At 42.0% G+C, this 20,132-nt stretch overlaps 1 protein-coding gene and 1 long non-coding RNA gene across 4 annotated transcripts in view; one reads left to right on the top strand and one right to left on the bottom strand.

Moving 5' to 3' along the window:
- Positions 1–19,973, bottom strand: part of LOC148147944 (uncharacterized) — a 55,721-nt gene extending 35,748 nt beyond the window's left edge. For both annotated transcript variants that reach the window (XR_015759388.1, XR_015759389.1), the window contains exon 1: positions 19,842–19,973. This is a non-coding gene — a long non-coding RNA (uncharacterized LOC148147944). The remainder of the gene's footprint in view (positions 1–19,841) is intronic.
- The window catches only part of vgll4b (vestigial-like family member 4b), a 119,534-nt gene continuing 118,030 nt past the window's right edge, over positions 18,629–20,132 (top strand). The window contains exons 1-2 of one of the 2 annotated variants that reach the window (XM_043707937.2): positions 18,629–19,100; positions 19,377–19,474. In XM_043707937.2, the coding sequence (XP_043563872.1) occupies positions 19,411–19,474 (64 nt within the window). In that variant the 5' untranslated portion in view covers positions 18,629–19,100; positions 19,377–19,410. The remainder of the gene's footprint in view (positions 19,101–19,376; positions 19,475–20,132) is intronic. The other variant, XM_043707939.2, reaches the window with a different exon arrangement.

The raw sequence follows: 20,132 nt of genomic DNA, 5'->3' as shown, positions 1-20,132 counted from the left end.
CGACATCTTTTCCAGCTGTTCTGAGGTGCCTGGTATGTTTTTCTCCTGCCTCATTTGTGAGATTGCTGCTTTCATGTGATCCACATGCTTGTTCAGGACTGTCTCACCTCCCTGAACTTTGTATGTCAATAGACCTGACCTCGTATCGCCTCTTATCCTTGCAGATCCATTTCCAAAGTTTTTACACCAAACTTCATCCCCTGAAGTAAATTGTGTTACTCACTTAATGGAGTTTTGTATCTGGCATTGGCATTCCTGATGCCATTTCACTGTTTCCTTCACCCCCCAGCTCCGTGAAGATCAGACTTAACCAAGTGCAGAGTCTTCTCCCCATTAGAAACTCTGCTGGACCTATCTCTATAGTTGCATGAGGGGTGGTCTGATAATCTAACAGGAACCAGGACAGTTGGTATCAAGTGAAGCTGTAGGCTGTTTCTGTAAGCCTGCTTCCAAAGTTTGAACTATTCTTTTCACCAGAGGATCGGACATTGGATGGTATGGAGCTGTCCTTATGTGCCGAATGTCATTCAACTTTAGGAAACACTCAAATTCCTTGCTGGTGAGTGACGGCCCGTTGTCTGTGACCAACACTTCTGGGAACCCGTGTTTTGCAAAAGGTGCTCACAGTTTTATCTATTGTCATCCCCATGTTTCACTCTCTACATGTCCAACCACTTTCAGTGGGTGTCCAAAATGTGTAAGAACACTAAGCTTATGAAAGGACTGTCATAGAGAACGTGTATCTGAGTCCATGATTTACCCAACTATTCCCAAGAATATGGGAGAACTGCTGGCAGTAAATTTTGTTCTTATTGGCACTCTGGGAACTACCCCACCAATTGGCTATTTCTGCATCCAATCCTAGCCACCAGACATAACTTCTTCCCCACATCTTCATTTTGGACAACCCTGGATGACTCTGCTGGAGATCAGAGATGGAAATGTGTTGCTGGAAAAGCGCAGCAGGTCAGGCAGCATCTAGGGAACAGGAGAATCGACGTTTCGGGATTAGCCCTTCTTCAGGAATGAGGAAAGTTGGTCCAGCAGGCTAAGATAAAAGATAGGGAGGAGGGACTTGGGGGAGGGCGTCGGAAATGTGATAGGTGGAAAGAGGTCAAGGTGAGGGTGATAGGTCAGACTGGGGTGGGGGCAGAGAGGTCGGGAAGAAGATTGCAGGTTAGGAAGGCGGTGCTGAATTTGATGGATTTGACTGAGACAGGCTGGGGGGAGGGGAAATGAGGAAACTGGTGAAATCCGAGTTCATCCCTTGTGGTTGGAGGGTTCCTAGCCGGAAGATGAGGCGTTCTTCCTCCAACCGTCGTTTCGCTGTGGTCTGACGATGGAGGAGTCCAAAGACCTGCATATCCTTGGTGGAGTGGGAGGGGGAATTGAAATGTTGAGCTACAGGGTGGTTGGGTTGGTTGGTCCGGGTGTCCCAGAGGTGTTCCCTGAAACGCTCCGCAAGTAGGCGGCCCGTCTCCACAATGTGAGATCAGCCAGTATCTGGCAGTGACCTTTACTCAGGAGTTTCCTTCTTGCTCCCCATAATAAAATGCTGGCCTCGATGGTGATCTGGTCTTGTTGAGTCCAGAAAGGTTTCAGTTCTCGTGGCATTAGCCCATTTGCATCCCCCATCATCACCAGCTGTTTTAGTTTTACCAGGTCTGGATCATTTTGTTTCCATAGCAGTGGAAGGAAGAGTAACCAAAAGGTTGAAAACCAGAATGGACTCAACCAGTGGCAGCACCACCAGTGGCGTCCCTGCTAATGGAAGGTGGTATGAGGTGCCTGCATACTCGGCCTCCAGGATGGTGTTCCAACTTGTAATTGTATGCATTTAGAATGAGAGCCCACCACTGAATTTGACCTGAAGCTACAGGTGGCACAGTCTAGTCCTCTTTGAGTAGCCCTAGCAAGGGTTTGTGGTCTGTTACTATTACTGATTTATAAATATAAAATCAACGTAAATATATTGGTGGAACTTTATCACACCAAAAACCACCACCCGACTTTCATTCTCTGGCTCGGTATATTTGTGCTGTATATTAGCCAAAGCTTGAGAGGCAGTTACTAATGCGTATTCCTCTCCATTGAGCTGTGAACCAATACTACCCCAACCATACTGGGAGGAAGCGCATTTTAGCCCCAGATCTCAGGGCTGGAGGGCCAAAGGGCCTGTTCTTGGGCTGTAAAATTTCTTTGTTCTTTGGTCTATCTCGCTTGGAATCATTGTGTGCTGACACCTTAGCCATTTCTTGGCTTCCCTAAAGGCTATATTTTGGCTACGAGACCATTCCATTTCTGCCGTTTATAAATAGCACATTTAAGGGTGCTATGATGGAGTTCAGATTTTGTGTGAACTTTCTGTGATAATTCACCAATCCAAGGGAAGACCTAAGCTCCTATCTAGGTATGGAAGCCAGGTTACCTTTAATCACCCTCACTTTATCTTCCAACGAGTGTAATCCAGTCTTGTTGACTCTGTAACTCACATAGGTCACTTGGGGTGCCTGGAACAGATTTTTCCCTTCTAAGATGTACACCCATCTTGGAGAAACGTCCAAGTTTTCCAAGTGTTCTTTATTGGATTTCTCTGTTATTAGCACATAATCCAGATAAATAGGGACATGGGATAGACGTTTCTCCATCGTCCGCTGAAAAATGGAACAGATTGATGGCAGTATTGCATATTGGTAAAAACCTTATGGGTATTAATTGTAGCATACAGCTGGGAATCCTCTCCTAACTACAATTGTAAGTGTGCATGGCTCATGTCCAGTGTCGTGAAGGACACCCCTCCCCCACCACCAGCTTTGTGTACAAATTGTCTTTGCAAGAGATTGGATATTTATCCAGCTGCGAAAAGCAATTTACAGTTTGTGTAAAATCCCCACAAAGGTTAACCAACTCTTTGCGCTTCACAATCAGTAAAACTGGTGCTGCCCATTCTGCAAACTGGACTGGTTTGATGGTTCCTTCAGCTTCCAGCCTCCTGGTTTCTGCCTCCACTTTTGCCTGTAAGGCATATGGCACGGGCAGATCCTGCAGAATCATGGAATGCTCCCTGGTGTATATGGAAGGTGGCTTTGGCTCCTTTGATAGTCCCTTGACCTTCCTGAAAATGTCTGGCTATTTAATTAGGATTTCATCTGGTAGCCATTTTCTAATTGAAAAATGTTGAGCCAATCAAGTTGAACATTTCTCAACCAGTTTTATCCCGTTCTGATTGGGCCCAAGCCTTTTACTAGAATCAATGATAACTGAACAGTTGCTTCTCTTACTGCACCGGATCTAAAGTCCTGCCCTTAATCTGTAAATGTTCCCTGGTACAGGTTCTCAGTCTAGCTGAGGTCTTATGCAAACTTAAGTCCAGAGTGAATTTTGTTAAAGACTATTTCTGCAATGGCTGATACAAGCATGTTGATATCAACTTCCATTAGAACCGGGTGACCACTTATGTTGACTGATTCTGACTTGGATGTTGTCAAGCAATATACCTGTTCCAGCCAGATGTAAAAGGACCTTCCAGGTGTGCATTCTCCTGGATATTGGCCTATGAGTTCTCTTACTCAATTCAGACCTAGTGGCAATCTTTTTCTGTCTTGAGACCACATATTGGCAGCAACTAGAATCACCTGCTGGCCTGGATAGTGAAGAAAATGTTAACCGTTTGGCTGAGGTTTGGCTTTGTTTTGGGGGTTTTCTGTGGGCTGGCCTAGAGTCCCTCTGTTCAGGACATGTCCTGAGAGAGGCTATGTCCCCCAAGCTCAGCCAGTTGGCCAACGGCATTAACTTCCATCGGTACCCATTTGCTCCACTTGCCACATTTTCTAATGAGAAAGGCAGTTGTAGTGCCTGTTTGAAGTCCAGTTGGGTTTCAGATAGTACATGCTTTTGCATGGTTACATTATTAATCCCATCTACCAAACAATCTTTCAGCATCTGATCCAAAGTTAAACCAAAGTCACATGCCTCTGCCAATTAACTTAACTTAGTCCAAATTCCCGACACAGATTCCCCTGGTTTTTGAACTGCTGAGTAAAACCAAAAGGGTCTCAGAATTAGAGGAGACATCAGGCCATAATATTCGTTACTAAATTTGGCAACTCTTGGAAGGTTTTAGTATCTGGTGCTCAGAAAATGTTAGGCTCCTAATAACTGAAACAGCTGTGAGTCCGCAAGCTGTCATAAGAATTACTCATTGCTTTTCATCTGCCCTAATGTCATTTCGCCAGAAAAAATAATGTATTTTTTCCACATACTGAGCCGGGTCTTTGAAGGCACGATCAAGCCAACCAAGTTTCCCAAATAACAGCATGGTGCCAGAAATGCTTACTCCTACTCAAAGACAACTGTTGATGATTAGATTCCGACAGGATGGAAACAGGCCCTTCGGCCCAACAGGTCCACACCAACCCTCTGAAGAGTAACCCACCCAGACCCATTTCCCTCTGACTAATGGGCAATTTAGCATGGACAATTCATCTGACCTGAACATGTTTGGGCTGTGGGAGGAAACCGGAGCACCCGGAGGAAACCCACGCAGACACAGGGAGAATGTGCAAACTCCACACAGACAGTTGCCCGAGACTGGAATCAAACCTGGGACCCTGGTGCTGTGAGGCAGCAGTGCTAACCACTGGACCACCGTGCCACCAGGTGTTGTGAGCAAATTTGATCAGGAGCTGTTTCTGTGTTGTCTTGTTGCCACTGAAATAAGTTCACAGAGGCCAGTCTCCTGTCACCAAGTCACTCTTTATTTATATGTGAATAGTACTTGACACTGGTCCAGCATCCTCAGAACCAGCTGTCATCGTGAACAGAACCTGTCACATCTGTCAGCCAGGGTTCCCTGATTGAACCAGGTTAACAACCCCAATCAGGGAACTCATACTCTATGAGGTTCACCTGGCTGACCTCATTACAATCAGTACAATAACCTCAAATAACTCTATTAAGTTTGTCAAACATGATTTCCCTTTTGTAATACTTTATTGATTGTGTCTGCTATTCTATGCATACTGTTGAATCATCCTTATGAATGGATTGGAACATTTTCCTATCACTGATGATCGGCTAATCCATTGGTGGTTCACTGATTTCTCTCTCGCTCTCTCCCTTCTTAAATAGTGGTGCTACATTTACTTCTAATCCATTTGAACAGTTTTGGAATCTAGGGAATTGTGGACAATTCTAACTAGTTCATTCACCATCATTACAGCTATGTCTTAGAACCTAAAACGTAGGCCATCCAGACATAAGGATTTTTCAGCTGAATGTTCTTAAATTCAAATAAGGTTCAAATTAAATAATGTAATTATCTTAAATTCTTCTCTCTTATTAGTTTCTCAGTTACCCTCTACTTTGGTTATGTAATTTGTATCTTCCATTGTGAAGGTAGACCCAAACTATGTGCATATTCAATGTGATAACTTCTCCTGTCACACTGTCCACCTCTTGCAATATATGCTTATGTTAATAGCTGGTTCACTCTTAGATTCACTTTAATGTAATATCTCATGTGAAAGGTAGCATTTATACAGCTTCACAATGGATTGTTCACTCTGACTTTTGTGCTCGAATTTGTGCAGTAGTACTTGACGGAAACAACTTTGTGACTCAGAGATGACAGTGTTACCATATGAGGAACAATAAATCCTGTTATCCCCAAATGTATTACCCTGTGCTTACTTAGATAAGAATGAGGTGCTGAAGGATGTTATGTGGTCCTTTTCACTGCTCTGTCATTCAACCTAATCGACTAGTTTAAACTCATCTTCCTGTACTATCCTTTCAATATGTTAGCACTCAAAAAAAGTTGAGTAATCTTTCTCGAACATATTCAACAATTGAGCAAATACATCTCTGTAGGGTAGGAAATTCTTAAAATTTGCAACTTGTTGTGCAAATAAATTTACAATGCCAAAAAACTGACCTTAGTTTCTAAGAATGTGATGCTGTGTATGAGATTCCTCAGCCAGGAAAACATCTACCCAGCATTTATACTGTCAGGACCTTAAAGGAATGCAATTATTCAATTAGATCACCTCTCATTCTTTTAAGTTTCAGGTAACATGGACCTAATCTATCCAACTCTTCTCATAGGACAACACCCAAGTTTATATTACAACTTATTGACTTGGACTTTATTACTAGCTCTAACTCTTATTTTCACATTGTCCACAAATTTATGAATAGTTCAAATAATATCTTCATCCAATAACAATGAATGAAGATAACTAACAGCAATTATCCCTAAAGAGAAACTTGAATCAATTCAAGTTCTATTGGCTCTATTCAGATCTCCTTCATTTATCGTAAATCTCTGCCTATGAAATTTCAAATAATTATCTGTCATCTAATCCCATTTTGATTTTATCTCTTCGAATAAATAGCACTTCATTGTAGAATTTTTGGCAATAATGTATATTAAGATGCACATTATGGGAAGTGCCGAGGATATGAAGGGGAGCATTGTGTGCATGCCCATCTCTCCCATATGGTAGCCAGTAGGAGAATAAAGTGATTAAGAAGGCATATGGGATTCTTGACTTTATTAGCTCAAGAATTAAGTTTGAGAGCAGGAAAATTATGTTAGAATTTAATAAATGATGACTAGGCCACAGCTAGAATAGTATGTGCACATTGCACAGCTCAAATAGTGAACCCACATTATAGGTGAGATGTGATTGCACTGGAGAGGGTGCAGAGGAGATTTACCAGAATGATGGCTGGGCCTAGGAGTTTTAGTTATGAACGGAGATTGGACAGACAGGCATTGTTTTTCTTGGAACAGAACAGACTGAGGAGGACATCAATTTAAGGTAAGGTGCAGGAGGTTTAGAAGGGATGAGAGGGTTTTTTTTCTCCCCCAGAGGTGGTGAGAACTGGAACTCGCTGTCTCTAAGGATGGTAGAAGCAGAAACTCTCATAAGAAGTATTTAGATGTACACTTGCGATGCTAGAGTATGCAAGACAAGGGGTCAAGTGTTGGAAGATGGGATTAGGAGAGTTAGGTTGTTGTTTTTTGACCAATGGGCTGAAGAGCCTTTTTTGTGCTGTAGACCTCTATGAATTTGTAACTCTGTAATATGAACATTAATTTGTCTCCCCTAATTTGTTGATGAATTCATGAAGAAAAGATATTACTGTAAGATACTAGTGGTAGGTGACATATCCATTCTTTATTTTTGCTGCTACCTGTGTTATTTACTCATTGTTAGTGTATTGGAAGCAGAGGATATTTAATCTGAGAGTAGATGGAATTTAAAGCTTCAACAAAACAACTGACAAGCAATCCACCTCCATATAGAAACTACCTCAGCAGACAATAGCAATGTAACTTAAATCTGACATGGTTAACATTTCTGTGTTGCAGAAAACAGCTAAAAACACCAGACTTTAATTAGAATACACATCGCTAAAATCATTTTTACCAAAATAATGACCAAAATATTTTAAATGGTCATTTAGTAATCAAGCATTGGAAATAAATCATTTTTGTATGCAAAAATATGATTTAAAAAGTATATATTTAGAATAGTATACTACTCAGGCCTTGTCTGTGATTCTTCACCTGGAAGATATTGTCCAGTGTTTTCTTATTCAAATCGATTTTGTTAAAAACAGGCAAGAAATGTTTAACTCATCACTGGCCTCTTGATCTCAGTATTTCAGTGGGTTTCTGTGGGGAATAGTATGAGTGAGGTTGGATGAAGTTGGTAAAATATCCTAGAAGTAACAAAGATACAAGTTGCTACTGTGAAATAGCTATCTCATTGTAATCAATAATGTTTTAAAATTATCGCTGCCATTTTCCTCCCGAAAGGACATTAGTGAAACAGGTTGATTTTTGCAACAATTGGCAATGACTTCATGGTCACTATTAATTTAGCTTTTAATTCCATATTTATTAATGGATTTTAAATGTCACCAATACAATAAGCTGGACTTCTGGTCTATATTACCACATCCTCCTGTTGAAATTCTAACAGCACTGACATTTACTAATTTTTAAACTATTTGTATGACTACGTTTTCCACAAAAAGTAACAGGATTTTCAATTAGAATCATTAGTACTGTTGATGGCTGGGTTTACTCTATTTTGAGGTAAATTACTTAATATTATTGCCTTCACCTGAAGAATGCTTTGAAAGACTCACGTTCTTAACTCATTTTTATCTCTCCTGCTTGGACAACATGAAGCCAATTTCTGATTGAAGAAATTTGAAGGGAATAAAAAACAGGTGTTTGCAAGTAACATTCATCAAGGACCAACCTCTGAAATGGAAATGTGTTGCTGGAAAAGCGCAGCAGGTCAGGCAGCATCTAGGGAGCAGGAGAATCGACGTTTCGGGCATTAGCCCTTCTTCAGGAATGTCAGGAGAGATTTTGCCAGCAAAGTCAAAGTTTTAACACAAAGTACCCAATTCCGATGAGTGGTGGGGTTGCCTGGACAAGAGGTTGCCTGGGGCCATCCAGTTAACATCCATAGGGCATGGGAGCCAGTCATTTAGACAGCACTGGCAAGAGGGAAGAAGCTTGTCATGTCAGATAGATACAATATTTAAAAGGTATCAAATGACTACTGGAGGACATTGACAGGACAGCAAATGGTATGTTTGGGAGATGGCAGTAGCCAGAGCAAAATTGGCATTCAGGTTTTCTGATATTACCTCAGTGCTCTCCATTTTTACAGAACAGCGAGTAGAGAGGGCAGAGAGAACCAAGGGCTGCCAGGAAGGGTAAATTTTTCCACTTAAAAAGGGACTTATCTCGAGAGTTAGGCCTCCATTTCTACGGAACGGCAAGTAGAGAGGGCGAAGAGAATGTAGGGCTGCTGGGAAGGGAGAGCGCGAGAATCATTTTTAAAGGAGCAGCTGAGGGAGGGGCCAGAAGGCTGCTGGGTGTACATTTGGGCAGTGGCTGAATCCCACCCATCCTCCTCCTCTAACCAAAAAAAGGGATTCCCATGTGTTGCTAAGGTAAGGCGTTTCAATTAATATTTCTTGTGTATCATGTGATTGATTGAAAGTTTACTGTTAGTTGGTTCGTTGAACAAGACCAGAGAGAAATATTAGAAATTATTTAACTCATAAATTTGTATAAATTAATTAAATAAGTAGAGCTGACTGGACAGGTGATGTGCTGTAACTGTATGATGTGGGAGCTGGCTGATCCCATTGTGAATGGCAGTGACCACATCTGCAGTAAGTGCTGGTTGCTGGAAGAACTCCGGCTCAGAGTTGATGATCTGGAATCTGAGCTTCAAACACTGCAGCACATCCAGGAGGGGGAGAGTTACCTGGACGCTTTGCTTCTGGAGGCAGTCACACCTGGTAGATTCAGTAATTCAAATTCAGTTAGTGATCAGGGACAACAAGGTGTGACTGTGAGTGAGACAGATACGGGGATCCTGAATTCAGGAATGAGGGAGCCTCAGTTCTTAACCTTATCCAACAGGTATGAGATTCTTGCTCCCTGTACGGCTGAGGGAAAGGATTGTGGTCAGGATGAACCAGCTGACCATAACACCACGGTGCAGAAGGACATTCAGGAGGGGGGAGCAAAAAGACAAGTAGTTGTTATAGGGGATTCTATAATTAGGGGGACAGATAGTATCCTTTGCGAGCCGGATCGGGAGTCCTGCATGGTGTGTTGCCTGCCCGGTGCCAGGGTGCAGGACATCTCTGAATGGCTTGAAAGGATATTGGAGCGGGAGGGAGAAGATCCAGTTGTTGTGGAGCACGTTGGCACTAACAACATAGGCAAGGCTGGGAAGGAGGACATATTTGGGAATTATCAAGCACGAGGAAGGAAATTGAAGAACAGGTCCTAGAGGGTCATAATCTCTGGATTACTGCCCGAACCACGTGCTAACTAGCATAGGATAAGAACATTAGGGAAATAAACAGATGGCTAAGAGATTGGTGTGGGAAAGAAGGATTCAATTTCATGGAACATTGGAATCAGTTTTGGAACTGGGGGGGGGAGGTCTGAACTGATGGGACCGTCTCCACCTGAATCAATCTGGAACCAGTGTTCCAATGAAAAGGATAAGTAGGGTGGTCACTAGGACTTCCAACTTGTGAGGCGGGGGAAGGGAAAGGGAAAGCAACAGGGAGTATGGAGTCAAGTAGAAAGATAAGCAGCAGGATAGCATGTGTGCAGGGTTTAACTTCAAGGCAGACTAGGAATGAACCAAAAAGGAAGGATAACTTAGGACTTATTACTAGAGATGTTGGAAATATTGAGGATAAGAAAATTAGCATTAAGGCGCTTTACCTGAATGCTCATAGTATTCGTACAAAGTAGATGAATTAACAGCACAAATCATCATGAATGATTATGATATGGTAGGCATCACAGAGATGTGGTTGCATGGGGTTCAGGACTGGCAGTTAAGCATCCAAGGATTTACTACTTATTGAAAAGACAGGGAGGTGGGCAGAGGGGGTGGGGTTGCCTTGTTAGTTAAGAATGAAATTAAATCCATGGCACTTAGGGTCAGATGATGTGGAGTCTGTGTGGGTGGATTTGAGGAACCACAAAGGCAACAAACCATAATGGGAATTATGTTCAGACCTCCTAACAGTGGTCAGGACTGGGGCGCAAGATGTACCAGGATATAGATAGGGCATGTCAGAAAGGCAAGGTCACAGTGATCATGGGGGACTTCAATATGCAGATGGACTCGGTGAATAGTGTTGCCAATGGATCCAAAGAAAGGGAATTCATAGAATGCTTGTAGGATGGCTTTTTTGAAACAGCTTGTGATAGAGCCCACAAGGGAGTAGGCTATTCTGGACTTAGTGCTATGTAATGAACCAGACTTTATAAAAGATCTTAAAGTAAGGGAACACTTAGGAGGCAGTGATCATAATATGGTAGAGTTCAGTCTGCAGCTTGAAAGAGAGTAGGCAAAATCAAATGTAATGGTGTGACAGTAAAATAAAGGTAATTACAGGGGCATGAGAGAAGAACTGACGAAAATTGACTGGAAGCAGAGCCTAGGGGGAAGACAGTAGAGCAACAGTGGCAGGAGTTTCTGGGTGTAATTCAGGACACAGTATAGAGATTCATCCCAAAGAAAAGAAAGATTATCTTGGCGGGGGGAGGTGGAATTAGACAGCCATGACTGACAAAGGAAGTCAGGGAATGTATCAAAGGAAAAGAGAGAGCCTATAAAGTGGCTAACAGCACTGGGAAATCAGAAGATTGGGAAGACTACAAAAACAAACAGAGGATAACAAAGAAAGAAATAAGGAAGGAGAGGATCAAATATGAAGGTAAACTAGTCAGTAATATTAGAAATGATAGTAAACATTTCTTTTAATATGTAAGAAACAAATGAGAGGCAAAAGTAGACATTAGGCCACTCCAAATTGATGCAGAAAGGTTAGTGATGGGAGATAAGGATATAGCTGAAGAACTTAATAAATACTTTGCATCATTCTTCACAGTGGGAGACATGAGTAATATCCCAACAATTAAGGAGAGTCAGGAGGCAGAGTTGAGTATGGTAACCATTACACAAGGGAATGTGCTAGAAAAGCTAAAAGGTCTAAAAATGGATAAATCTCCTGTTCTTGATGGGCTATATCCTAGAGCTCTGAGGGAGATGGCTGAGGAAATAGCAGAGGCATTGGTTGTGATCTTTCAAAAGTCACTGGACTTAGAGAAAGTCTCAGATGATTGGAAAATCACTGTTGTAAGCCCCTTATTCAAGAACGGATCAAGACAAAAGATGGAAAATTATAGGCCGATTAGCCTAACCTTGGATGTTGGTAAAATTCTAGAATCCATCATAAAGGATGAGATTTCTAAATTCTTGGAAGTGTAGAGGCAGATTAGAACAAGTCAGCATGGATTTAATAAGGGGACATCGTGTCTGACAAATCAGTTAGAATTCTTTGAAGAGGTAACAAGTAGGTTAGACCAAGGAAACCCAATGGATGTTATCTATCCAGGCTTCCAAAAGGCCTTCAATAAGGTGCCTCACGGGAGGCTGCTGAGTAACGTGAGGGCCCCTGATGTCCGAGGTGAGCTACTGGCATAGATTGAGGATTGACTGTCTGACAGAAGACGAGAGAAAGTGAGGGCTGCAGATGCTGGAGATCAGAGCTGAAAATGTGTTGCTGGAAAAGCGCAGCAGGTCAGGCAGCATCCAAGGAACAGGAGAATCAACGTTTCAGGCATAAGCCCTTCTTCAGGAAGGGCTTCTTCGTGTCTGACAGAAGACATGGAGTTGGGATAAAAGGTTCTTTTTCAGAATGGCAGCTGGTGACAAGTGGTGTCCCACAGGGTTCAGTGTTAGGGCCGCAGCTGTTCACTTTAAGTATTAATGATTTGGATGAAGGGACTGGGGGTATTCAGGTGAAGTTTGCCGATGATACGAATTTAGCTGGACAGGCAGGTAGTACTGAGGAGGTGTGGAGGCTGCAGAAAGATTTAGACAGTTTAGGAGAGTGGTCCAGGAAATGGCTGATGAATTTCAATATGAGCAACTGTGAGGTCTTGCACTTTGGAAAAAAGAATACAGGACTATTTTCTAAACGGTGAGAAGATTCATAAAGCCAAAGTACAAAGGAATCTGGGAGTGCTGGTCCAGGACTGTCTAAAGGTTAACTTGCAGGTTGAGTCCATGACTAAGAAAGCGAATGTAATGTTGTCATTTATCTCAAGAGGGTTGGAATATAAAAGCAGCAATTTGCTTCTGAGACTTTACAAAGCTCTAGTTAGGCCCCATTTAGAATACTGTGTCCAGTTGGGCCCCACACCTCAGGAAGGACATACTGGTACTGGAGTGTGTCCAGCGGAAATTCACACGGTTGATCCCTGCTGAGGATCCTGGGATTGTATTCATAGAGTTTAGGAGGTTGAAGAGAGATCTAATAGAAACTTACAAGTTAATGCATGGCTTAGAAAGGGTGGACGCTGGGAAGTTGTTTCCATTAGGCAGGGAGACTAGGACCTGTGGGCATAGCCTGAGAATTAGAGGGAGTCAATTCAGAATGAAAATGAGGAGACATTTCTTCAGCCAGAGAGTGGTGGGCCTGTGGAATTCAATGCCACGGAGCTCAGTGGAGGCCGGGACGTTAAATGTCTTCAAGGTAGAGATTGATAAATTCTTGATCTCACAAGGAATCAAGGGCTACAGGGAGAGTGTGGGTAAGTGGAGTTGAAATGCCCATCAGCCATGATTTAATGGGCTAAATGGCCTTAGTTCCATTCCTATGTCTTATGGTCTTAATGGTCTCTCCAGGTGTTCAGGGTATCAGTGGAAGTCCTTATCCTAAGGGATAAGGTGAGCAGGCTCTGCAGATGACGACAGTATGCTGGACGTTGTGGAGGAGGGAAATGGGATTGTCTCCCATACAGAACAGGTGGAAGATCTCATACATAATGTATTCTGGCAAGATGATTGCAGGTCATAAAATTAAGCTTGCAGCCTTAAATGTCTTAAAGATAGTGTATGAATTAGAAAAGAGGAGCCCATCCAGTGAGTGGTATTACCTAGACATTAGCTTTTACTGTCAGGTGACTATTAGCCTCTCTGTGAAACACACTGGTCAGTCAGAGTTGACCTTTGCACTGTCATTACAGAAGGGCCGCATACAGTTGGCATCCCTTTGGCTCTATGATGCTCAGAGAGGCTGCCCTAATATAGATGTGTTGTGTATCTATGATGAGTAAGTGACCATGTTAATTTATGTGTTTGCAGAAGAGAGCTTAAGAGTGCGTCAGAAAAATAGGTCTGGTGGCAGCATGCCATAATGTAAGGTTTTGTTACCAATGCAAGAGGATTCCTTGGAGCTGGGAGTCCAAGAAGCAAGGCAGCTAATGGGGAAACAGGTTTGGAACTACCAGAGAGTGAAAGCCTTCATAGGTGAGTGTACTACACTCACTTATGAGTAATAAATTACTGTCGCATGAAGCTCCAGCGAATTATTTAGAAGGATGCAGTGGAATGTGCAGTGCCTTTCCAAGACTGTTCTTTTCCTCACAGGTCAAGAAGAACAGCTAGCTGTTGATTCTGTGGATGTCTTTGCACCTCAAAAGGATTCTTCAAAAGGATGCAGGGTCACTTCATTCCTCTGCAACCGGGTTGCAACCCTGCCACAGTAGATCGTGGAATTTCAATTTTATAAAAATCTTGAACTAAGAGTCTAATGTGAATTCATTCTTGATCATCAGAAAAAGCCATTCGGTACACTAATGTCCTGTAGGGAAGGAAACTGGTCTGGCTTATATGTGAATCCAGACCCACAGCAATATGATTTACTCCAAAGAGTTCTCTGGGCAATTAAGGATGAGCACTAAAAGCTGGCCCAGCTCGCTATGCCCTCATCCTATGAAAGAATAAAAAAATTCACCCCCCCCGCCAACCCAGCACAGACACTACCACAATAGTAGGCAGTTGTGATCATGTCACAATCTGGTGAGCACAGCACAGGCTTGCCTGAGCACACATGTAGGTGGTGGTAGGATGGTGGGAAAGCACAGTGATGCTTAGCTTCAGGTTGGTGACACACCTCTACAGTCTGAAATAAGCCAGCAAATATTGGAAGTGCAATGTGAATTTCTATTTAATTTATTAATGACCCATTAACAGTTCAATTCCTTCAGCAAACAGATTAATAGGAAGCTTTTTATCACATTAGGTCAATCCTTGCTGTGATCTGATGTCATTACAGATGCTGTTGGATGGTAAGTTTATTCAAAGAATGGATCCCAAGGCATCTGGGGATATAAAACTTATTTGTTTACATGGGTATCTAAAGAAAACTCAAAAGAAACCTATCTATTATTACAAGACTTTCTTGTACATGTTTCATTGTAGCTTTCCTGTGATTCCTGCTCCACCAGTATTATTATGATTTCGATTTGATTTCCTACAGCATGGAAACACATCCACACCAACCCTACAAAGAATAATGCACCCAGATCCATTTTTCTCTGATTAATGCACCTAACATTATGGGCAATTTACCATGGCCAATTCACCTGACCTGCACATCTTTAGACTGTGGGAGGAAACCCACACAGACACGGGGAGAACATACAAACTCCACACAGACAGTTGCCTAAGGCTAGAACCGAACCTAGGTTCCTGGCGCTATGAGGCAGCAGTGCTAACCACTGAGCCACTGTGCTGGCATAAGGCATGTCAACCTCATTTCCAAAAGATTGATGGCTGTTTAATGGTTACTTGAATTGTCACATAGTAGCTGTTGTATATATCTCTTCTGCATATATGCTCAGGCTCCACTCAGAAATAAAGGCCTACAGTGTGCCTACAATGTGTGGTGTTTGTCATAATGCAAGGTTAATAATATAGAGGAAACCAGGATAGATTGAAGTGTTCAGAGGGAAAAATCATATATAATTAAGTGCAGCAAACAGAGAATGAGAAGGGACTGGCAGCTAATATAAAAGGGAATTCCAAAATCTTCTTGGGCATTTAAATACTTCTCACCTGTCTTTACCAAGGAAGAAATTGCTGCCAAAATCATAGGGAAAGTCAGGGTAGCTGAGATAATTGATAGGCTAAAATACAATAAAAAGGAGCTTCTAAAAAAGCTGGCTGTACACAATATGGTTAAACCATTAGCTGCTGCCAAGATGCAATGGGAAAAGACCACTGCCTAAGGTCTTTTGGCTAGTATACAATGGGAGGTCCATTCAGTTATTGAATCCTCTCAGTACCTCAAATATTTGTAAATAGTATCTTGTATAATTAAGAATTCCTTAGATTTGTTTGTTCTCCATACGTAAAGACTGAACAGAATCGAACTGCTCCAATGTCTTGTGTAACAAGATTTTTTTATGAATAAAGTGTATTTTTGAAATTAAAAAACCCCAGATCAAATGCATTTAAGAACACGGGGGATTTAAGGGTAAAAATTGTAGAGTACCCCAGCTATATTCTTCTAATCCACTTAAAATGCAAAGTTAGGGCCAGAGGACTGGAATATTGCAAATGTTATGTCTTTATTCAATAAGCCTGTGAACTACAAGCTAATTAGTTTCATCTCAGTGTGGGAAAACATTTATAAATGAAACTTTTCAAACAACCTTTTCAGGGATGTTATTACAGACCTCTGGAAGAGGTGGAACTTGAATCTTGACCACCTTGTCCAGAAGTAGGGACACGACACTGTACCACAAGAGTACCTCAACATTGATAAATGATAATCTGGGTCTAAATGATAGACACATAGACAAAAACGAATTAATTAAGGAAAACCAGCATGAGTTTGTTCAGGGCAAATCGTGCTTAACTGATTGGATTAAGTTTTTTTGATGAGGGAAGAGTAGGTTAATAAAGGTAATACTCTTGATGCAATGTACACGGATTTCCAAAAGGTTTTGATAAACTGTCCCTTAACGTGTTTGAGAGCAAGGTTGTGGCTCATGTAATTAAAGAGATGGTGGCACCATGGATCCAAGGTTGGCTGAGTTAAAAGGAAAGGAACCAGAGTAGTGAATGATCATATTTTAGGCTGTAAATTATGGTCTTCTGCTTTTCTTTATCTATATTAATTACCTAGTCTTGGATATGCCATTTCTGAGAACAAATGGATTGAATTGGCTGAAGACTGGCAGCAGTGATGCTGAGGACTTCAAGAGGAGGCTGAGATAGATCACCCAGTTATGACTTCAGGCTGAAAATGGTTCCAAACACTTCAGTATTGTCTTTTGAAATAAAGTGCTGAACTATTCCATCATTTAAGTTGGGATTTTCATGAAGACTCCTCCTATTCTTGTTTAATTTGTCATCATCATTCATGACTGGTTGTGGCAGGACTGCAAAGCTTTGATCTGATTCATTGTTTGGATCATGTAGCTCTGTCTATGGCATGCTGTTTCTGTTGTATAGCTTGAATGTATTCCTGTATTCTCGGATCACCAATTTGAAGCAGGTTTATCTGCAGGCCTAACAGAATGGTAGAGTGAGAGCTATGCTAGGGATAAAGTTGCAGATTGTGATGGAAGACAATTCTGCTACTCCTGATGAACCACAGATGCACAGGCATGAGGGAGAAGCAATTAATGTTGGCCTTGCCAGCGACACCATGCCTGATGAATAGGCATATAAAATATTTGAATTGCTAGGTCTATTCTGGATCTATCTCACGTAATATAATTTTAGTGCTATGTAACACAATGAAGGTTATTCTTTGTGTAATGATGGGACTTTATCTGAAAAGGATTATGTGGAGATCATTTATAGCAATTTTCTCATGGATAGATGCATCTGTGAAAGATATATTGGTGAGGATGAGGTCAAGTAGCTTTTCCTTTGTATTTATTCTCTCACCAGTTTGTTGTGGTTCTGTTTGCCGAGCTGGGAATTTGTGTTGCAGATGTTTCGTCCCCTGTCTAGGTGACATCCTCAGTGCTTGGGAGCCTCCTGTGAAGCGTTTCGGTGATGTTTCCTCCGGCATTTATAGCGGTTTGAATCTGCCGCTTCCAGTTGTCAGTTCCAGCTGTCCGTTGCAGTGGTCGGTATATTGGGTCCAGGTCGATGTGCTTATTGATTGAATCTGTGGATGAGTGCCATGCCAGTAGAAATTCCCTGGCTGTTCTCTGTTTGGCTTGTCCTATAATAGTAGTGTTGTCCCAGTCGAATTCATTTCTGCAGGTGACAATATATTCTTCAGGATTTGGCCAGCTCACATTTTAATGTACAGACTTTACCTCCAGTAGTAAATTTTAAATTCTCATCAATGGATTCCAAACTGGTATGTTGGTGTACTACGAGGAGAGATTGAGGAAACTCCGTCTGCATTCCCTTGAGTTGTGAAGAATGAGAGGTGATCTCACTGAAACTTCTAAAAATCTCACAAGACATACTTAGGAAACAGAGTTGAAAAACGTGGTGCTGGAAAAGCACAGCAGGTCAGGCAGCATCTGAGGAGTAGGAGAATCAACATTTTGGGCATAAGCTCCTGCTCCTTGGATGCTGCCTGACCTGCTGTGCTTTTCCAGCTTCACAGTTTTCGACTCTGACTCTCCAGCATCTGCAGTCCTCACTTTCTCCATACACAGGAAACAGATGTTTCTTCTAGTTGATGACTCAAGAACCAGAGGACATAATCTTGGCTTAACAGGTTGATCATTTCAAACTGACATGAGGAAGAATATCTTAATTCAGAAGGTGACATTTTCCATGTCAGTGGGCTGCGGAAGCTCAATCATTGAGTAGGTTCAACAGGAAAATTATAATTTTCTGGAGACTAAATGACATTAAGGGATACAGAGATGGTACAGAAAAATAGCATGAGATGATTAGCCATCATCTAATTAAATTGCAGAACAGTTTTGATGGGCCAAATGACCTACTCTCATTCCTATCGTAAATGGCAAACGCACTAATTACTTTATTTTTGGAATTATGTTTTCCACTTCCCACTCATTCAAGGATATGACACATTGCTTCGTCACAAAAATGTACTTTTTTGAACTGTTTACAAACAAGTGCTAAAAGATCAGTCCTCCACATCTGACCACAAAGTTGTTTTGGATGGCATGGCCTCTTTGATTAATAGCAGTTCAAATCGAAAACTACTGTAGGCGCGCTGCTGAGTGGGGGTGAAAACTATTGGCCAGAAGCCGCTCCTCTGTCCCAGTTTCAAGAGCGGGTCATTTCAAATCTACTGCAAGGATTTCCGTGCAACTCAATTAAACAAAAGTGAATGCGAGATTTCGGGGCGGAATTAAGAAGAAATCCCGAACTGAAAGGCTGCAGCGAAAAGTACAACCCTTTGATGAGTATTCCTCCCCACCAACCCCTAGTCCAATCTCACCACTCCCGCGGAAAACCAGACATGCGAGCAAACGCCCAAGTGCTCGGAGGTGAAGGTTAAGTTTACAGTCACTTCCGCATCATCCCACTGGCTCTACCTGAGGATATGACGCCTGGCGGATATTACCATAATGTATTCGGAGTTTGGTGTTGCTCTGAGCCAATGATGTTGTGTCACTTTCACCACCTGCCAGGACAGAATTCCATCATTCTTCACATTCTTCCGCGTTGGTCTGTCTACTTTACACCAGCTTGCAGTTAAACAGGCGCTGCCAGTGAACCACACAGGTAAATAATACTGCGAGCAGGCATTTCAGCAGACACAACTCAGCAATCACTATACTAGTCAAAATTTGAAGTGTACATCTGTAATGGGTAATGAAGCGGGTTTATGTTTATTTTGGATTTAAAGGCTGACTTCTTTAATGTTTCACTGGAGCTTTGGGTTAGTTTCTATGTGTTTGGGTGATGTCGCGTTCTTGTTCAAAACATAAGAATGAAGCCCGAGTTTCTTCATATGATGTGGTACAGGCAGTGTGTTCTGTTTTGCGTTCATTCTTTCAGGCTGCAGAGATATATATGCACATATATTTAAAGAATGGAGACTCCCCTGGATGTCTTGTCCCGAGCAGCATCTTTAGTGCACGCTGATGACGAGAAACGTAAGTATGGTAATGAGAGGATTGCAGTTTTTAAAAATCTGTTAGGGTTAATAACAAAAGAGTCCCGGTTTAAGGGGAACCAGAGGAAAGCTTTCATAAATACTGCCTCTGGGCTTAATGTTTCCAACATGGAGTGGGGTGAGAAACTGTTGGTCCTTTCATTGTTTTTAAAAATTCTTAATGTGCTTGCTTAATGAATTTGACCAGCATATTAACTTAGTACTTGGAACTCGAGGGTTAAAAGACGAAATTGCTCGGCAGCGCGTTATGTTCAAGAGTTCTTCCGCTCTTCCCCCCCCCCCCCCCGAGTTGTAATGCAGTGTGATTCTGAGATACTTATGATGCAGTCCTGGAATTGTTTACTCACGGTCATCTGTTGGGTTTTCTGGATAGCAACATGTCATCTTCCAGTATACACATTTCAGCTGAATGTACCGACACTTTCATGGCCAGTCCGAATAATCTTTTTGTTTATTGAGGCGGGAGGATTAGCTTGGCGTGTGTGTGGAACATTTCCACATCATTATCATTGGGTTTTGTTTTTCGATTTAAAAAATGACGACAAAAGGCATGACATTGAGGAGCGGGTGCCAAATTGAGAATTGACTAACAAGTGAAGTCCAAATATCTTTGGTTTTGGGTGTAGCGTGGAGGGAAA

The sequence above is a fragment of the Chiloscyllium plagiosum genome, unplaced genomic scaffold, assembly GCF_037043375.1.
Source record: "Chiloscyllium plagiosum isolate Xiang-an unplaced genomic scaffold, Cpla_swu_hap1 HiC_scaffold_14, whole genome shotgun sequence".
NCBI classification, from domain to species: Eukaryota; Metazoa; Chordata; class Chondrichthyes; order Orectolobiformes; family Hemiscylliidae; genus Chiloscyllium; species Chiloscyllium plagiosum.
Note: the sequence above shows the minus strand (reverse complement) of the source record. Positions and strands in the feature narration are given on the sequence as shown.